The 14621-nt window shown below is 42.1% G+C and overlaps 1 protein-coding gene across 13 annotated transcripts in view; it reads left to right on the forward strand.

Moving 5' to 3' along the window:
• The window catches only part of Megf11 (multiple EGF like domains 11), a 322995-nt gene extending 312175 nt beyond the window's left edge, over positions 1–10820 (forward strand). For 9 of the 13 annotated variants that reach the window (XR_004945398.1, XR_004945399.1, XR_004945400.1 and 6 more), the window contains 3 exons: positions 1507–1563; positions 7267–7473; positions 8087–10820. Coding sequence is in view for 10 of the 13 variants with exons in the window: in XM_036191919.1 (XP_036047812.1) it covers positions 1507–1563; positions 7267–7473; positions 8087–8244 (422 nt within the window). In the remaining 3 variants the exon portion in view is untranslated. Of the gene's footprint in view, positions 1–1506; positions 1564–1761; positions 1901–7266; positions 7474–8086 lie in introns of those variants that run through there. The other 4 variants (XM_036191923.1, XM_036191927.1, XM_036191926.1 and 1 more) reach the window with 3 other exon arrangements.
• The last annotated feature ends 3801 nt before the right edge of the window (positions 10821–14621 follow it).

The following is a 14621-nucleotide window of genomic DNA, read 5'->3' on the forward strand; positions in this document are numbered from 1 at the left end:
CCGCTGTTTCCTGAAAAGGGGTGGGGGGTTAAAACTGTAGGCATCCTCATTTCTTCAAGGAGAGCAAAGGAAACCCTTGACTATTAAGTGTTAAACTGAGGTCAGCATGGCCTGCTGCAGGTTTTTAAAGGGTATGGGTTCCTTCAGGACTTTTAGAATGGCTTGCTTCTGCTGTATCACTCAGGAAGGTGTGTAAGGTGGGCACATAGGCATGAATTCCTGCAAATTCAACTTGGAAATTCTATGTGGAGGAAGGATCTAAGAATCAGTGGATTTGTCTTTGGTGTCAGAAATGTGGGCAAGTCAGGTGGAATTAAACTATATTTTAGTAAGTATTTGTCGATTGCCTTTTACTGTTTTCAGTTAAAGATCAAGGAGTATCTGGTTTAAGAATCCATACTGGGGGCTGGAGAGATGGCTCAGTGGTTAAGAGCACTGGCTGCTCTTCCAGAGGTCATGAGTTCAATTCCCAGCAACCACATGGGGGCTCACAACCATCAGTAATGAGATCTGGCGCCCTCTTCTGGCATGCAGGCAGAACACTGTATACACAATAAATAACTAAATCTTAAAAAAAAAAAAAAAGAACCCATACTGTTTTTGGTTCCCAGCACCCACATCAGACAGTTTACAATCACCTGAAACTCCAGCTCCAGGGGATCGAATACCTCTGGCATCTGTACTCATAGACTATATATATATTATTTATATAAAAATAAAAAAAAATCTAAAAAAAAAAGCAAAACAAAACACCAGAGTGAAAGTGAGGGGTGTAACTGTGAGTTAATCAATACTGTCCCAACTTGGGAAGGCCAAACTTGGTCCCACCCCTGGGATCACTTGTAGCAATCAACTCAAGTTTATGTCCTGCTTGTGGCTAGGGCTCACTCAGGACCATGCATTCTGGGAACCTAGGAAATAACAAACAGCAAAATGAAAGAAGTCCTTAGGGCTGAAAAACATTGGCAACATTTTCAGGAACAAAGCTCTACTTCCCCACACCCTTCAAAATGAGTAACTGAGTAAGCTGGCTGTGGCTGGGAATGACTGTTCTTCCTGGAAAGTAATTAAGTACCCCAGCTACTTGTCTACGTCTCTGTGGCTCCATCAGAGCTACGAGGTGAGAAACCCTGCCTCTTACTCCATTCTAAAACCAAGGAATTAGAATTCTCTGCATCGTTCCCTCCAGCTAAGGACTGATCTGGCTTCATTCCTTACCCTGTGCCTCTAGAGTCTGGCATTTCATCTATAGAGACCAAAGGGGGCATCCTGAAAGGCAGGTGCAAGCTAAGAGGAAAGCCAAAAGGGCTGCAGCCCATCTTAATGTGATGGGCCTTTAAGAATCCCTCTGTGTTCAAAACTATTTAGACTAGATTAAATCCAGAATAATTTACTAGGCATAAACTAATTTCTGGGTAAAAGAAGAAAAAGATAAGGGGAGGGAGAAGCCACCAGCTGTCTAAAGAAACCTCACCCTGTATTTTCTTTCCTTCTGTTTTTATGCAGGCACTTGCGGAATGGATAGACGTCAGAACACATACATTATGGACAAAGGCTTCAAAGGTAGAGTATCTAATCCTGATGTCCTGTTACCGATCTGAAATGGCAAGGAATTCTGCCTGAGAGAAAACTGCAAACCCCATACTCCTTAAAACAAACAAACAAACAAACAAAAAAGCCCAAAAGCTCACGGGACCCAGAGCCACCCTAATTGCCAGGACGAGCAATCCTAATAATAATGAATTCATCTTTCCATTGCAGTTGCACCTGCTTAGCAAACGCTTGTGGGTTTGTTATACATGCCAACTAAATGTCTTCGGAAATGTAGAGCATCATTATCCAACCAATTAGTACGAGTTAAATTGATTATAAATCTGAAATAAAGTCAATCTACCTGCCCCAGAGGCCTTCTGTTGTTGTACTGGCAAGGACTAGCACCCTGCACCTGCTGCCTTTCTGGGGCACAAAGCTTGCAAATGATGCCCAGTGTTAGCAGCCCCTATCCTCCAGAGATTTCTGCGTCCAAGACAAATCCCTACGTCACAAGAACTACATACAAGGCGGACCATCCCTCTAGGAAGTCTACAGGTGAAGCCAAAAATCAAAGATCGAGTCCAGCCCCCCAGTTAGGTCCCAGGTTTAAATGCTGGAACACATGAGCTAGGCAGGGTGCTTTGGAACTCTGTCACTTATTAACCATGTGTTTCCTAAGGTTATTTCTTCACCTGCAAGGTTGGGATAATTATGCCTGTCCTGTTGACTCATGCCTGTCTTATTATCTAACAAGGTTATCTTGGGTGCCCAATAAAGTTGGATGGGAAGCGTTTTTGTGTATTATGAAAGTGGTACCAATGTGATGTCTCTGAGAAATGTTTCAAAGTCTCAAACTGAAAGAGCAGTAATAAAACTCAGTAAAAATCCCAACTGATATTCTAAATCTACCTCTGCACCAGAATCACCTCACAAGTTGTGTTCAAATTGCAGGTTTACACCCCCCATCAAATTCTGCTGCAGTAGATGGAGAGGAGGGCCCAGCCCTCTCCAATTAAGGAGTACCTCAGGCTATCCTTATGAATTTATTATCCAACTATCATTAGTCTAAACTGCCCCCAGATTTCCCAGGTTTCTGTTCTGATCTTTCAGGCCTAGCATGGCCATTTCCTACTCAAGGAGAGCAACTTGTGTACAATCTTAGGAAGTTGTCTATCAGAAGTGGGATGAGCAGAACACAGGTGGTGTGTTCTACAAGAAGAAGGGCAGGGCTGAGTGACCATCAGCAAGGTTTAGGATATGCAAAGCCCAGGAGACCTGTCTGAGGAGGAGGTCATTCCCAAGCTCTAAGCCAGCTCATAGGCAGTATTACCCCAGGAACTTGATTATGGCAAGTTTCTGAGGGTTCTGGTTTAAACCATCCAAATGGAGGCAGACACCATTTCAGAATGTGAGGCTGCCAACAGAAGAGCCATAATGCCACTTGTCTGCTATGACCCTAAATCTGTTTCTCAATGTGGAATGGGGACCAGAGAGCTATCCCAGGGCCTATGAGGCTGAGAAGATGCATGACTCAATGGAGACTAGCTCAGACAAGCCCTGAGACTAGTGTACAGGCACACCTTCCCTATACACCTTGTCATCCTGTGCATGGTGAGTAGGGTAACTACTTTTAAACTCAAACCCATAAAACAAAGCCAATGAAAGCTAGGCTCTGCCTCAGCATCATTGCATTCCTGTCTTATGGAATCATCTGAGTGCATGGGAGGCTCTCACAGGCAAGTAGCCAGATTCTGTTTCACAACTGGTTCTAACCAGCCTTTTAGAGAGAACTCTGTAGGCAAATGTACATCAAGTGTTGGGGGCCAACATGGCACAACAGAGTTCAAAAAGAGGCCAGTGAAGTGTCATTGTAGAACTTAAATATGAATGTAAGAAATGCTTACAAAACATGGAACAAATCCTACCTGCTGGCTAAATCCCCAAACATCTGTGACCAGCTACTTCATGTCAATAATTTAAACTATTTCCTAAAGCAATAAGGGCAAGCCAAACCCAGCAGGACTAATTAAGAGTCTAGGGGTTCTCTAAACTTGGTGTGGGGGGGGGGGGGGGCGTGGCTTGACAGAGAAGGAAAGGATTTGGGCTCCAGTTCAGCTGTACAGTGCTCACCAGACACAGCAGTATGTGTGGGTCTTGGCTTTTTTGAAGGACAGCTGTGATAGCATCACCTCCAAGGCCATTTTTAACTCTGACATTCTAAAGTCCTAATTCAGTAACATCACCTTTCTCTACCTGGGAACTCCACTCACTGTCACCTTGGGAGGCTGAAGGAGGCTGCTTACACAGCTAAGCATCTGTCTTCCCTTTTCTCCTTAAGCATAATGACTGTCGTGTCCAATTCCTTGTCTGTCATGCCTTCCAAGTGTGACAGAAAAAAATCCACTTCTCCCCACCTTCTATCTGGACATCCTTGAGCCTGGCCTGCCATTCCCTGAACCTGTTCTCCCTTGCTACTCACTCCCTCAAGTTACTTCGGGTTCTCAGACATTTAGAAGCCCACTGACACCCTGACAGCTCTTGCGGCTGGCCAGTGTTTTCTGGATCTCGGACAACCATTCCCCCCACCCCCCGTCCGTCCCATCCCTCCCCATATCCTCTCTCTCACTGAAGTGAAGACTGCTAACTTAACCCCAGGAACAGGAGCAGCACACTGGCCTCCTACTGTCAGTGACAGCTCAGAGGTGAGCAATACTTAGTGCCTGGGCTTCCACATAAATTTGAATAACCTGGGCCTTAAATGGGTATCAGGCCTTAATAGATTCAGAACATACAGGTTCAGAACATATTCTCAGAGCAACTTTGGGAAGGTGCTTCCTCTCTAGACTTGTGCTTCCTCAAAAACTGAAGATGTTCATTTCAGAAAGCCATTTTGACTGTGACGATCCGCACGACTGCATAAAGCCCAGAGGAGGAAACAGGGAGAGCAAATGGCACAGCACTTGGAGAACTCCATGCTTCCCCTTTCTTTGCACAGTGCCCTGACAAGCAGGCACTGCGGTAGGAGTGGGGCTGTGAAGGGTGAGGAAGTATCCCAGCCAGCTGGTTACTCTTCCCACACCCTGCCATCAGAGCAGGCAGGTGGATGACTCAACAAGAGAAAGGCTTGGCTTCCTGAGGACAAGTTCTCTGGCTTGCCTTGCCCCATCTCCTCCAGTTCCCAGCAGACATGGGATAACTCAGCACCCTCCCCAAACACCGCTCTCCATGGATTTCTCCATCCCGTCTTGACCTGCAAACCTTGTATGGAAGATCCTTGGCCCTGAGCCTAATCCCCTTTGCCCCAGCTACAATTTAGCTCAGGAGAAGGAATATAGTGAAATGGATAAAAGCTAACATTTTCCTCATCAAATATTGAAAGCAGCCCACTGTTTCTCTTTCTGGTAAAAACACAGCTGGGTGAGGCTCTAAGACTTTCCTCTCAGCAGGCCCTGGTATTTCTAGGAAGATAAACTGAAGCAGCTGTAAAGAGCTTACACTCCAGCTAACTAGATATGCTGATGGAAAAACATCTTGGTTGCCAGATAAGACAGTGGTTGGGTCCTAAGCACTAAGCATTAGACTAACAAACTTTGAGCTTTGGTTTCCTCATTTCTACAGTAATAGCAGTCCCTTCCTGCCCAGCGCCCCGCCCCACCACATTTCTTCCTTTCTGTTTGCTTTGAGACAAGGTCTCACTATAAAGTCCTGGCTGGCCTGGAACTTGATGTGTGATCCAAGCTAGCCTTAAACTCATATCTGCTAGCTTTTGCCTCCCAAATGCTGGGATTACAGGTGTGCCCAATCACAGCCAATACCTAAGTTTCGAATAACTGGAACGAAGGTCACTCTTCAAGTGCCACACAAAGTAAGCTGTCCCTCAATTCCACATAAGATGCAACCAAGACAGTGGTGACAGGTAATGAACAGCCTGGTGAGTTCAGACCAACCATATTAGGACAGACTGGGAGGTTCTCAGGCTTACACCACTGCCTTCTACTGAGGAAGTACTAAGAGGCAAACCAAGATGACGGCTTTAGACATCTAGAACCCAGGCCACCATTCTCTCCGTCCTCTACGTGGGTAGGCTTCCACCAGCAGAAGCACCTGTTTATCTACCCTTCAGTCCTAGCCAGAACTGGCTGAGACTGCTCATTATCTAGCAGGAATGTTTTTTCCTCCCTGAGTCAGATGCTACAAAGGTCAGTCTTAGACCAACCAGACTAAAGCCAACTTCTCTCCCAACTTGTGAGCTCAGCTGGGATGAAAAGCACTTTGGATTTGCTTCTGGAACTGGCTTTGCTAGGGAGAGGCCTGAGACTCTGAGGAATTGACTTCCCTAAGTCTCAATTTCTTCCTAAGCACTGAGGCAGGAAGAGGGGGCAGCTGCTGCTCTGCTTGCACCACGGCATTCTGAACACCTGAAGGAACTGCTAGGTGAACACACTTCTACACACAAGCAAGGAAATCCTGCTGGCTAAAGCAGGAACTGCTGACATCCCGAGTAAAGCCTCCACAGCAGACCTGCCCCGCCACAGACCATCTGTGCTGGTGCCCGGCTCAGTTATGCAGTCACTTGCACATCCAGTTCCCCTGAGTCACATGGCTTTCACTTTTTCACATTTTCAGTAAAATCAAAACTGGGGCCAGAGAACTTACATGACAGCCCCAAATGTAAACTGTGGTGGTCCTGGTGAGAAGATTCCCTAAAAATTTCACCAGCTGACTTTCACGGACATTTAGAGGGTGAGCGGCCTCTTAGGTGACTTTGACTCTCAAGCTCCAGCCACTCAGGGTTATTTACAGACACCTTGCCTGCCAATGGCTCACAGCTAAGGGTCACAACTGTCAGACTAGTTTATTGCGCACAGACAGAGCACCACCCCCGAAGGGGAGCAGAGTAACAGCTGAATTCCCTGTGACTCTAGTCACTGAGGGGTCTCTTCCCTCCAGGAGAGCCAATGTCACTCCATCTCATTTTTGTTAGACATCATTCTGCACCCTCGTGGAACCGAGTTCTAATGACAGAGAAGGATACAACTGAAACAAGCTCCAGTCAACATCCCCAAGGACCGGGAAGATGAGCCTGGACTACACTTAGCTTGCTAACAACACTCAGGTACCTTTTCAAAGGCCAGCTTGAAACCAAGGGCTTTTTATACCTGTCACACTTCATTTAGCCCACTCTAAGGATGAGCTCCTGAAAGACAGGGATACTGCTATTTGCTGAAGACTGCTAAACTGTTGACATCCATTCTAAAACACATATATGCTGCTACTGCTGCTTCTGAATCAAAGTTTCTAGTCATTATCACAGAAAACATGGGGCCAAGAAGTCCCAGAAAACAGATTTAAGTCTTAGCTCTGCAGTGCTATTTACTAACTCATGACCCTAGCCAAGTTACTGGATCTCTCTGGGCTTCCGCACCATAACATACCAGCTAGCATTTGTATAAATTACACAATACATGTAATTGCATACTGTGAATAATCTGGAGCTAATATCTAATTATTAAAGCCAACAATTTTCTTGTCCTTCCAAAACATGTTTCTGTGGGAAAAGAATGCCTAAGAAAGCATACCTTAAGACATTGAAGAAGATTTAACCTTCCGATATCACAGTCTTTTCCAGCCCCAGGATCCTGAAGGCACATAAACTTGACTGCAGTCTTTTTCTGGTATTTAAGTGAATCCTTATGTCCTTGTTTGTCCTAAGAAATCTCTCTTGCCTTGCAGATTACATGAAAGAATCTGCGTGCAGTTCTAGTACTTGTTCCCTGAACAGCAGTGAAAACCCTTACGCCACAATTAAGGATCCACCCATCCTCACCTGCAAGCTTCCAGAAAGCAGCTATGTAGAAATGAAGTCACCTGTGCACATGGGGTCTCCGTACACAGATGTGCCATCCTTGTCGACATCTAATAAAAATATATATGAAGTTGGTAGGTGTCTCACATAAGTAACTTAGCAGAACCAGGGCAACAGTGCAGCATCTCAAGTGAAATCCCTCCATTCACTGTCTCCACAACACACCCTCCTATTTGGTTGCATTTTGAAGGAACCCAAGGAGAAACTCCGTCCCAGGACTGCCCTCCCCTCTAATGCAAGAAAACAAAATCTTGTGCCACTCTGCTTACAAATCACAACTGATAAGCAGTAGAAATAGCAAGGGTGGGGAACCAGTATACAACACTTTAACTGATTGTTGATGCAAATCTAAGTCTGGAAAAAACAAAAAAACAGAACTACTGTTTACAAGTTTCTAAATCATTTCCTTACACTCCCCTAGATTCAACTATGACCCTAGGGTCATTCATAGGCTCCACACCTCTAGAGTGTCCGAAATCTCTTGTTGAGCAGAGGCTGGGATTCTGACAGTGCACTCACTCCTTTAGGTTTTCCAGCTCTAGAACAAGCCTGTCCTAATCCTCATATATATCAGATTTAGACAGCCACAGTTCCTCTCCCCAACAAGTTAAATAGAACTTTCATCTCTCCCACAAAGGCAACAAAGCTAATCTGTTCTCTGAACTCATTTTTCACTATATTCCTTAGAGCCCACAGTCAGTGTGGTCCAAGAAGGCCGAGGCCATAACTCCAGCTATATCCAGAATCCATACGACCTACCTAAGAACAGCCATATTCCTGGTCATTATGACCTCCTCCCAGTAAGACAGAGCCCTGCCCATGGGCCCTCCCAGGACAAGCAGTAAGAGGGATAAGCTTCCCTCTTAGTGTGCTCTGCTGACTATTCTCTGACTTTGAAAGAAGACAATCCGTGACTTGAAATATCAGTACAGATTGAACTGGATTGAAAGAAGCACTTCCAAATGGGATTGGGGTAACTGTTCAAGAAAGTCTGTTCACAAAGGCAAATCCTATCACCTTCAGCCCTAAATGCAATGCCCTGGATATGATTTTTAAAACATTTAAGATATTGCTACTCATCAACATCAGCTAAATTCAGCTAAAAGATATGTATTTAATATTCTGAAACAACGCTTAAGATGCATGTAGCTTAGGTTTTGCAAACTTTCCTAGAAGGCAAGGGGACTGGGGAAGGGAGAGAGCACTTTAAAGCACCTGAAATGTGTATGTGCTGTTGATTGTTGTTACCATCAACATCGGTTTCAGTACCTAAGGGGACTGGTATATGGACACGAACTGTTCTAATATTAATCATGAAGTCTGTGTACATAAAGAATGGTCCATCAAATTATAACAGCCATAATCAGTTTAAAATGTAGCATACTTCTGACAACTTGCATTTTCAAAAACAGGAATTTAATAAAGACAGAGTCACTTTCTTCTGCCCTATCAGTGGTAGTAGGCAAAACAGAAAGGAAAAAATAAAATAAAAGAGTAATTATTTCAAAAGTGCAGCACTTTCATTCAGTCTAGAACAATTTCTATGCCTGTTTTACCAAATTTTACCAAGTCAAAGTTCAAGAATAATGAATGCCAATCCTGGCCTGGTCCATTCATTAGTACACCTAGTACCCGAGTCATTCTGTGTGCACCAGAGAACTAAGCTGCTGCTTTAAGAAAGCAGTCATAGAGCTGGGAATGTAGCCCTGAGGAAGACCACTTGACTAGTGAGTAAGGCCCTAGAGTAGATCACCAGCATCATTAAAAAAGGTATAGGCTGATAAGAATTGTTTCCCTAGAAACCATCCAATTGGCCCCTTCAATTTACTTAGTTGGGAGTCCCTTGACTTGATTTCAAGCAGTTCTTCACAGATGGCACTTGATGTAGCATGGAACCTAAAAGTGTAGAAGAAATTACACAAATGTAGGCATGGCAAGCTTAAGTTGCTTAACATATATTATACTTTTTGATGGAATTAAATTAAATAAATGTGAAAAAAAAATTTTAAGCCCAGGACTTATTGAGATGGGCAAATATGTATTTCATTAGGTGGTGCTTTAAATCTCCTGTTCAGTAAGTCCATAACTCCCACTGCACAGTTTAATAGCAGGTAAACTGAGGCTTGGACAATTCTGAATGTGGCTAATTCCCAAATTCCTATAGGACCCCTTCACAAGAACTAGGGGCGAACTGGAAGTTAATGGCCACCCTTGTGCCACCCCAAGCTCTTAAAGAGTAATAAGGGTCTAGCCAGTGAAAATGACCTAAAAAGGGTTTACAGAAGAGGGACTAGAAGACTGTAGAGCTGCATACTGCTACAGGAAGTGGGATTGATACTAACTGGAAGTCAGCTTGGAACCCCTTAGTTTGAGTAAGAATCAGCAAAAGCAAGAAAATAAATATATAAGCAAATCTCCCTCCTCACTTCACTCAAAGCATAAGCCAATTTTAGCATTAGAGGAACATAAACATGAATGCTGCATGTGTGCATGGAAGCGAGTGATCAGCAATAGTAAACTTTCCAAAAAAGCCTTATTAAAATAGAAACACTAGAAAATTACTTTGTAGACCTAAGTTAATATTTCTCAAGCATATGTATAAAGAAATAGTTAAGAGACTCACCTCAGTATTTCAGGGCCACAAGAGTTCAATTATCTTTGTGAAGCAAGGATGAAGAAGCATGGCAAAATCCAATCAGCAAGGAGAAATGGCATCTCAATCCCAGGCTTTATCTTCTTCCCTTATCCTGCATGTACAATAACTGCTACCTGGCAAACTGCAGTCATGCAAATTCCAAGTCTCACTTCTCTCTTGCCAACTACCCTCTGCACAAAAGTATCCAGCAAGAGGTGGGATGGCTAGAGCATCAGTCAAGAGATGTTGGCACCACTCTTGTTAAGTCACTTGCCCTCTTTGGGCTCCTTTATTTCCCTACACATGAAAGAAGAGACACAGAGTGGGAGCAGAGCTCCAACAACTCGCCAACTGAAGTACATTTCAAGCAGCACAATTCAATCAGGCATTACAGAGGAGAAGGCAAAGGGCAAAGATGTGATTAACTATGGTGACAACAGCAGCCTTCACATAGCTAAGAGTTAGCACTAAAACATTTCAATCATGCAGAGCTGTTAGGAATTTCTGTCTAATAATCACAAATAGGTTTGTAGTCGGCCTAAACATGTGCACTGTGTATTCTATCAATGATTTGGAAAGATCTGTTCAATTATTTTTCAAAATGAAAACTTCAATCCAGTAAATTAATATGTATACAAGTCAGACAAAGAACACAGTTATTGTACAATAGTGTAAGAGACTATAAAATGGCAATACTTTTTTAAATCACAGATTTGTAATATATTTGTTCACTGTGCAGAGGGACTGTACCTCAAACAAAATAAAATGATTTCTCAAACTAACTTACAGGAATGCCTACTATTGTTTTACACACAGAAAATCTATAATCTACATTTTATGTTTAAGACAGAACTAACCTACATTTGGTATAGTTACTTTAAACAGCTGGAATGAAAATTATCACAATAGATGCTTCAAAAATTAAGCGAAAGGTTATTTTTAAGTAAAAATGGGATCTACTTAACTCATGTGAAGTATTTTAAAATCCCACTCACACCAGTATTAGGTTTCTCTGTTTTCCCAAGGATGTGTACTCAAAGACAACTATTACAGCTTATGTTACACTCCAGTGGCACAAAGGTCAAGTGTAAGGACTACCTAATTTATAGAAATCCAATGAGTAGATTTTGACTAATAGAATTTAGCATACGCATTTGCTTGAGGGCATTTTAAACAAAAATCTTCTGATATAGTTGGAGACATTTTTTTAAGCTATAGGATAGTCATGATGACTCTTGACTATAATCCCAGCACTTAGAAGGCTGAAGCAGGAGGACTACCAAGAGTTCCAGGACAGCCTGTCTCAAAACAAGCAAACAGACGAACAATAAAAGTCACGCATGGTACTGTACTCTTGTAATCTCAGTATTCAGGAAGCTAAGGCAGGAAAGTTTCAAGTTGAAGCAGCTTAGTCTAGGCTAAGAGACTCTATCTCAAAAACAAACAAAAGGCAGTAGGTTTATTTTTTAAGAAAATACACACATTACTCAACTGAGCACAGAGCTCAGTGACAGAGCATTTGCCTAGCATGCATGAAAGTCTGGGTTCAATTCCTAGCATCACAAAAGCTTAAAAGAAAATACAGATGCCAAAAAATAGCTTACTGGGCTGGCAAGATGATGACCTGAGTTCAATGCCCAGGAACCGTAAGGAGTAAGGTACAAGTTGTCCTCTGACCTCCACATGTGTACTGTGGATATACACACACGCATGTGCACACACACCAAACAAATAAATATACATAAATTAAAAAAATAAATTCTGGAATGAGTTCATTAAGTTTAAATTTGCTCTTCAGACTTTCAAAGGTATATATATATATATTATCTTCATACTAAGTAAACTCAAAACATTACAACTTGTCAGTTCACAAGGCTTAAGTGATTCTTAAAAATTTTTTTAGGCTAGGTATAGTTAACATACTCTTACAACCCTAGCCCTTCAGGAGACTGAAGGGTCTGAAATTCAAAGCCAGTCTATGCAAGTTAGTAAAACCTTGTGTCAAAGTAAAATAAATGGCTGGGGATGTTAGCTTTGCAGAGTTAATTTGCCTAAAATGTGTGCAACCCCAAGTTCAGTCACCCACCACCACCACCACCACCACCACCACCACCACCACCACCACCACACACAGTTATTTTAATTTAGTATAGTGTTTAATCAAGAATGATATATTTTTGCTACTCATAAATAAGGGACAATTATACTCTAGGGCTGGAGGTTGACACATTTAGTGAACAAAGGGTAAAGTTAGACTCTGTGAGTCTCTGAATATTACTAGTACCATAGAGGATAATCAAGGACCAATGGCTGCAGGTTGTGCCCTTAGCATCCACACATTCTATTAGTCATTCACTACTTAGAAGGAAGACACAGAGTTCACCTGATCAGTGCACGTACTTCTCCAAAGAAGGGTGGATCAATGGATGGCTACATGGGAGCTCACTATATTTGTGCTTTGTGAATTTTTTAAATTGTAAGTCTATATTTATAGAATTACACAACAATTCTGTGTTATTTTAAACAATAGTTAGCTGCCAGATTATATCTGTCCACGCCAATCCAAAAGGACACCTACACTCCTCCCTCTTAGGCCTCCCACATTGTTCTGACATGGGGTTGTCAGGGAAAAACAGACATTCAAAATATAAACATGAACAAAACCTATTTCCTGCCTGTGGAGCTTACAATGTGATTATGAAAGGGCAGATAAAGGAAGGGCCTGGGGTGCTAATTACGCAGTTTCTTCCTAGACTTATAGGGTATCAGGGGTCCAAACCAACCCCCCACGGAGGGGAAGCCCTGCTTTGATGTTAGTTGTCAGATTCTCTCCTCTAAGCATCCTCTGCCTAAACAACTGTCTACCTGTCAAACTGTCTACCCTAGAGCCTTGGGGAAGAGGAGGTAGGGAACCAAAGATTTTACACAGAACTGTTATTTATGTATCCACTTTAATGCAAAAAAAATGTAAATAAAACTAGTTATATATAAAACAGTTTCTAGAATTAGCAAGATGACTCAGTAGTAAAGGAACTTGCTGCCAAGGCTAACAACCTGATCCCTGGGATCCACAACGTGGAAAGCGAATCAACTCCCTCAGGTTGTTCTTTGATCTCCAACCAAGTACTGTGGCATACCCCATTGCACCCTCATAAGTGTAATAAACAAAACTTTAAATGAAATACTGTTGCTTCTTAAATTGTTCCATGTCAGGCAGGTGTAGGGGTGTGTGTGTGTGTGTGTGTGTGTGTGTGTGTGTGTGTGTGTGTGTGTTTGTGTTTCTTGGAGCCCGATAATGAAAGGTTTTGGCAGCGGCCAGTACAATGGGTGACAATCCCTTAAAGACATGAAGAACCATACCACTTCCTTGAAGATATATGAAAATGATCTGCTGAGATACTGACAAGCAGGGAATGGACGCTAAAAACAGGTATCTGCTCAGTGGAATGGGAATAAAAGGATCTGAGAGTTTGTGGTTTGAGGAAAGGTGAAGTTCTGCTAACTCAAAAATACAAAAGGAATGTTGTTGGCTACTAGTTTTGGTACTAGCTAGTACTAGTAGAGAGTAGTTAACAGCCAATACACAATTATTTTGTGTTCACATTTGTTAAGAACTACCAATCCCATGTCTAATAAATAATAAGAAAATGAATTCAAATAAATTTAACAATTAAATCACATCAACACCCTGGAATGTCATTTAATCATGTGCATGCATACATTGTCCATACACTGGAGGACGTTTTGTTTGTTTTATTGAGGTGCCCACAAGGTCTTGAACTCCTGATCCTCCTGCTCCTACTTACCAAGTGCTGTGCACTATCATGCCCAGCTTAGTCACTAGTACTAGACAGCTAGTGACTCATAGGGCTCTTTTGGGCCCTATGAAAGATAATGAGTTCTTTAAAAGTGTGCAAGATGTTTTTAAAAGTTCCCTGCCAGGTGCAGTGGCACATACCTGTAATCTCAAAACTGCAGAGTAGTATCAGGAGTATCAGGAATTCAAGACCAACCTCAGCTACATGAGATCTTATCTCAACAAAACAAAAACAAAAAGCCAGTAGATTTGTTTAAACAATAAAAACCATAAATTCTCAACTTATAGTTGACTCAGCAATGATCAAATGCTTCTCCCTCCCTTCACACATATCTTGACACACATTGTTAAAATTGACATTTTTCAAATGTCCTGAAAACTTGTATCTTATTTAATGAGAATTAACATGGTGATAGACGATTTTTTTTTTTTTAAGCTGAGGATCGAACCCTGGGCCTTGTGCTTGCTAGGCAAGTGCTCTACCACTGAGCTAAATCCCCAAACAATATAGACGATTTTAATCAAGATATTAACATCAAAACCAATTTTGTAAAGTATTTACCTAATATTTTACTTATCTGTTAAATTTAAGATTTGAGTCAGAATTTGATTTTAATACCTACACGACTCAGAAATGATCTAATTCAGTCACATCATTACTTCAAAGAATTTGAACTAAGAGATGAAATAGACAAGAACTATGACTATAATCTCTCTTTTCCAAGTAGCCTACTGTGTTAGACCCATTAGTTCAATCTTCTAACTCATGT

Source organism: Onychomys torridus, chromosome 7, assembly GCF_903995425.1.
Source record: "Onychomys torridus chromosome 7, mOncTor1.1, whole genome shotgun sequence".
In the NCBI taxonomy this organism is placed as follows: domain Eukaryota; kingdom Metazoa; phylum Chordata; class Mammalia; order Rodentia; family Cricetidae; genus Onychomys; species Onychomys torridus.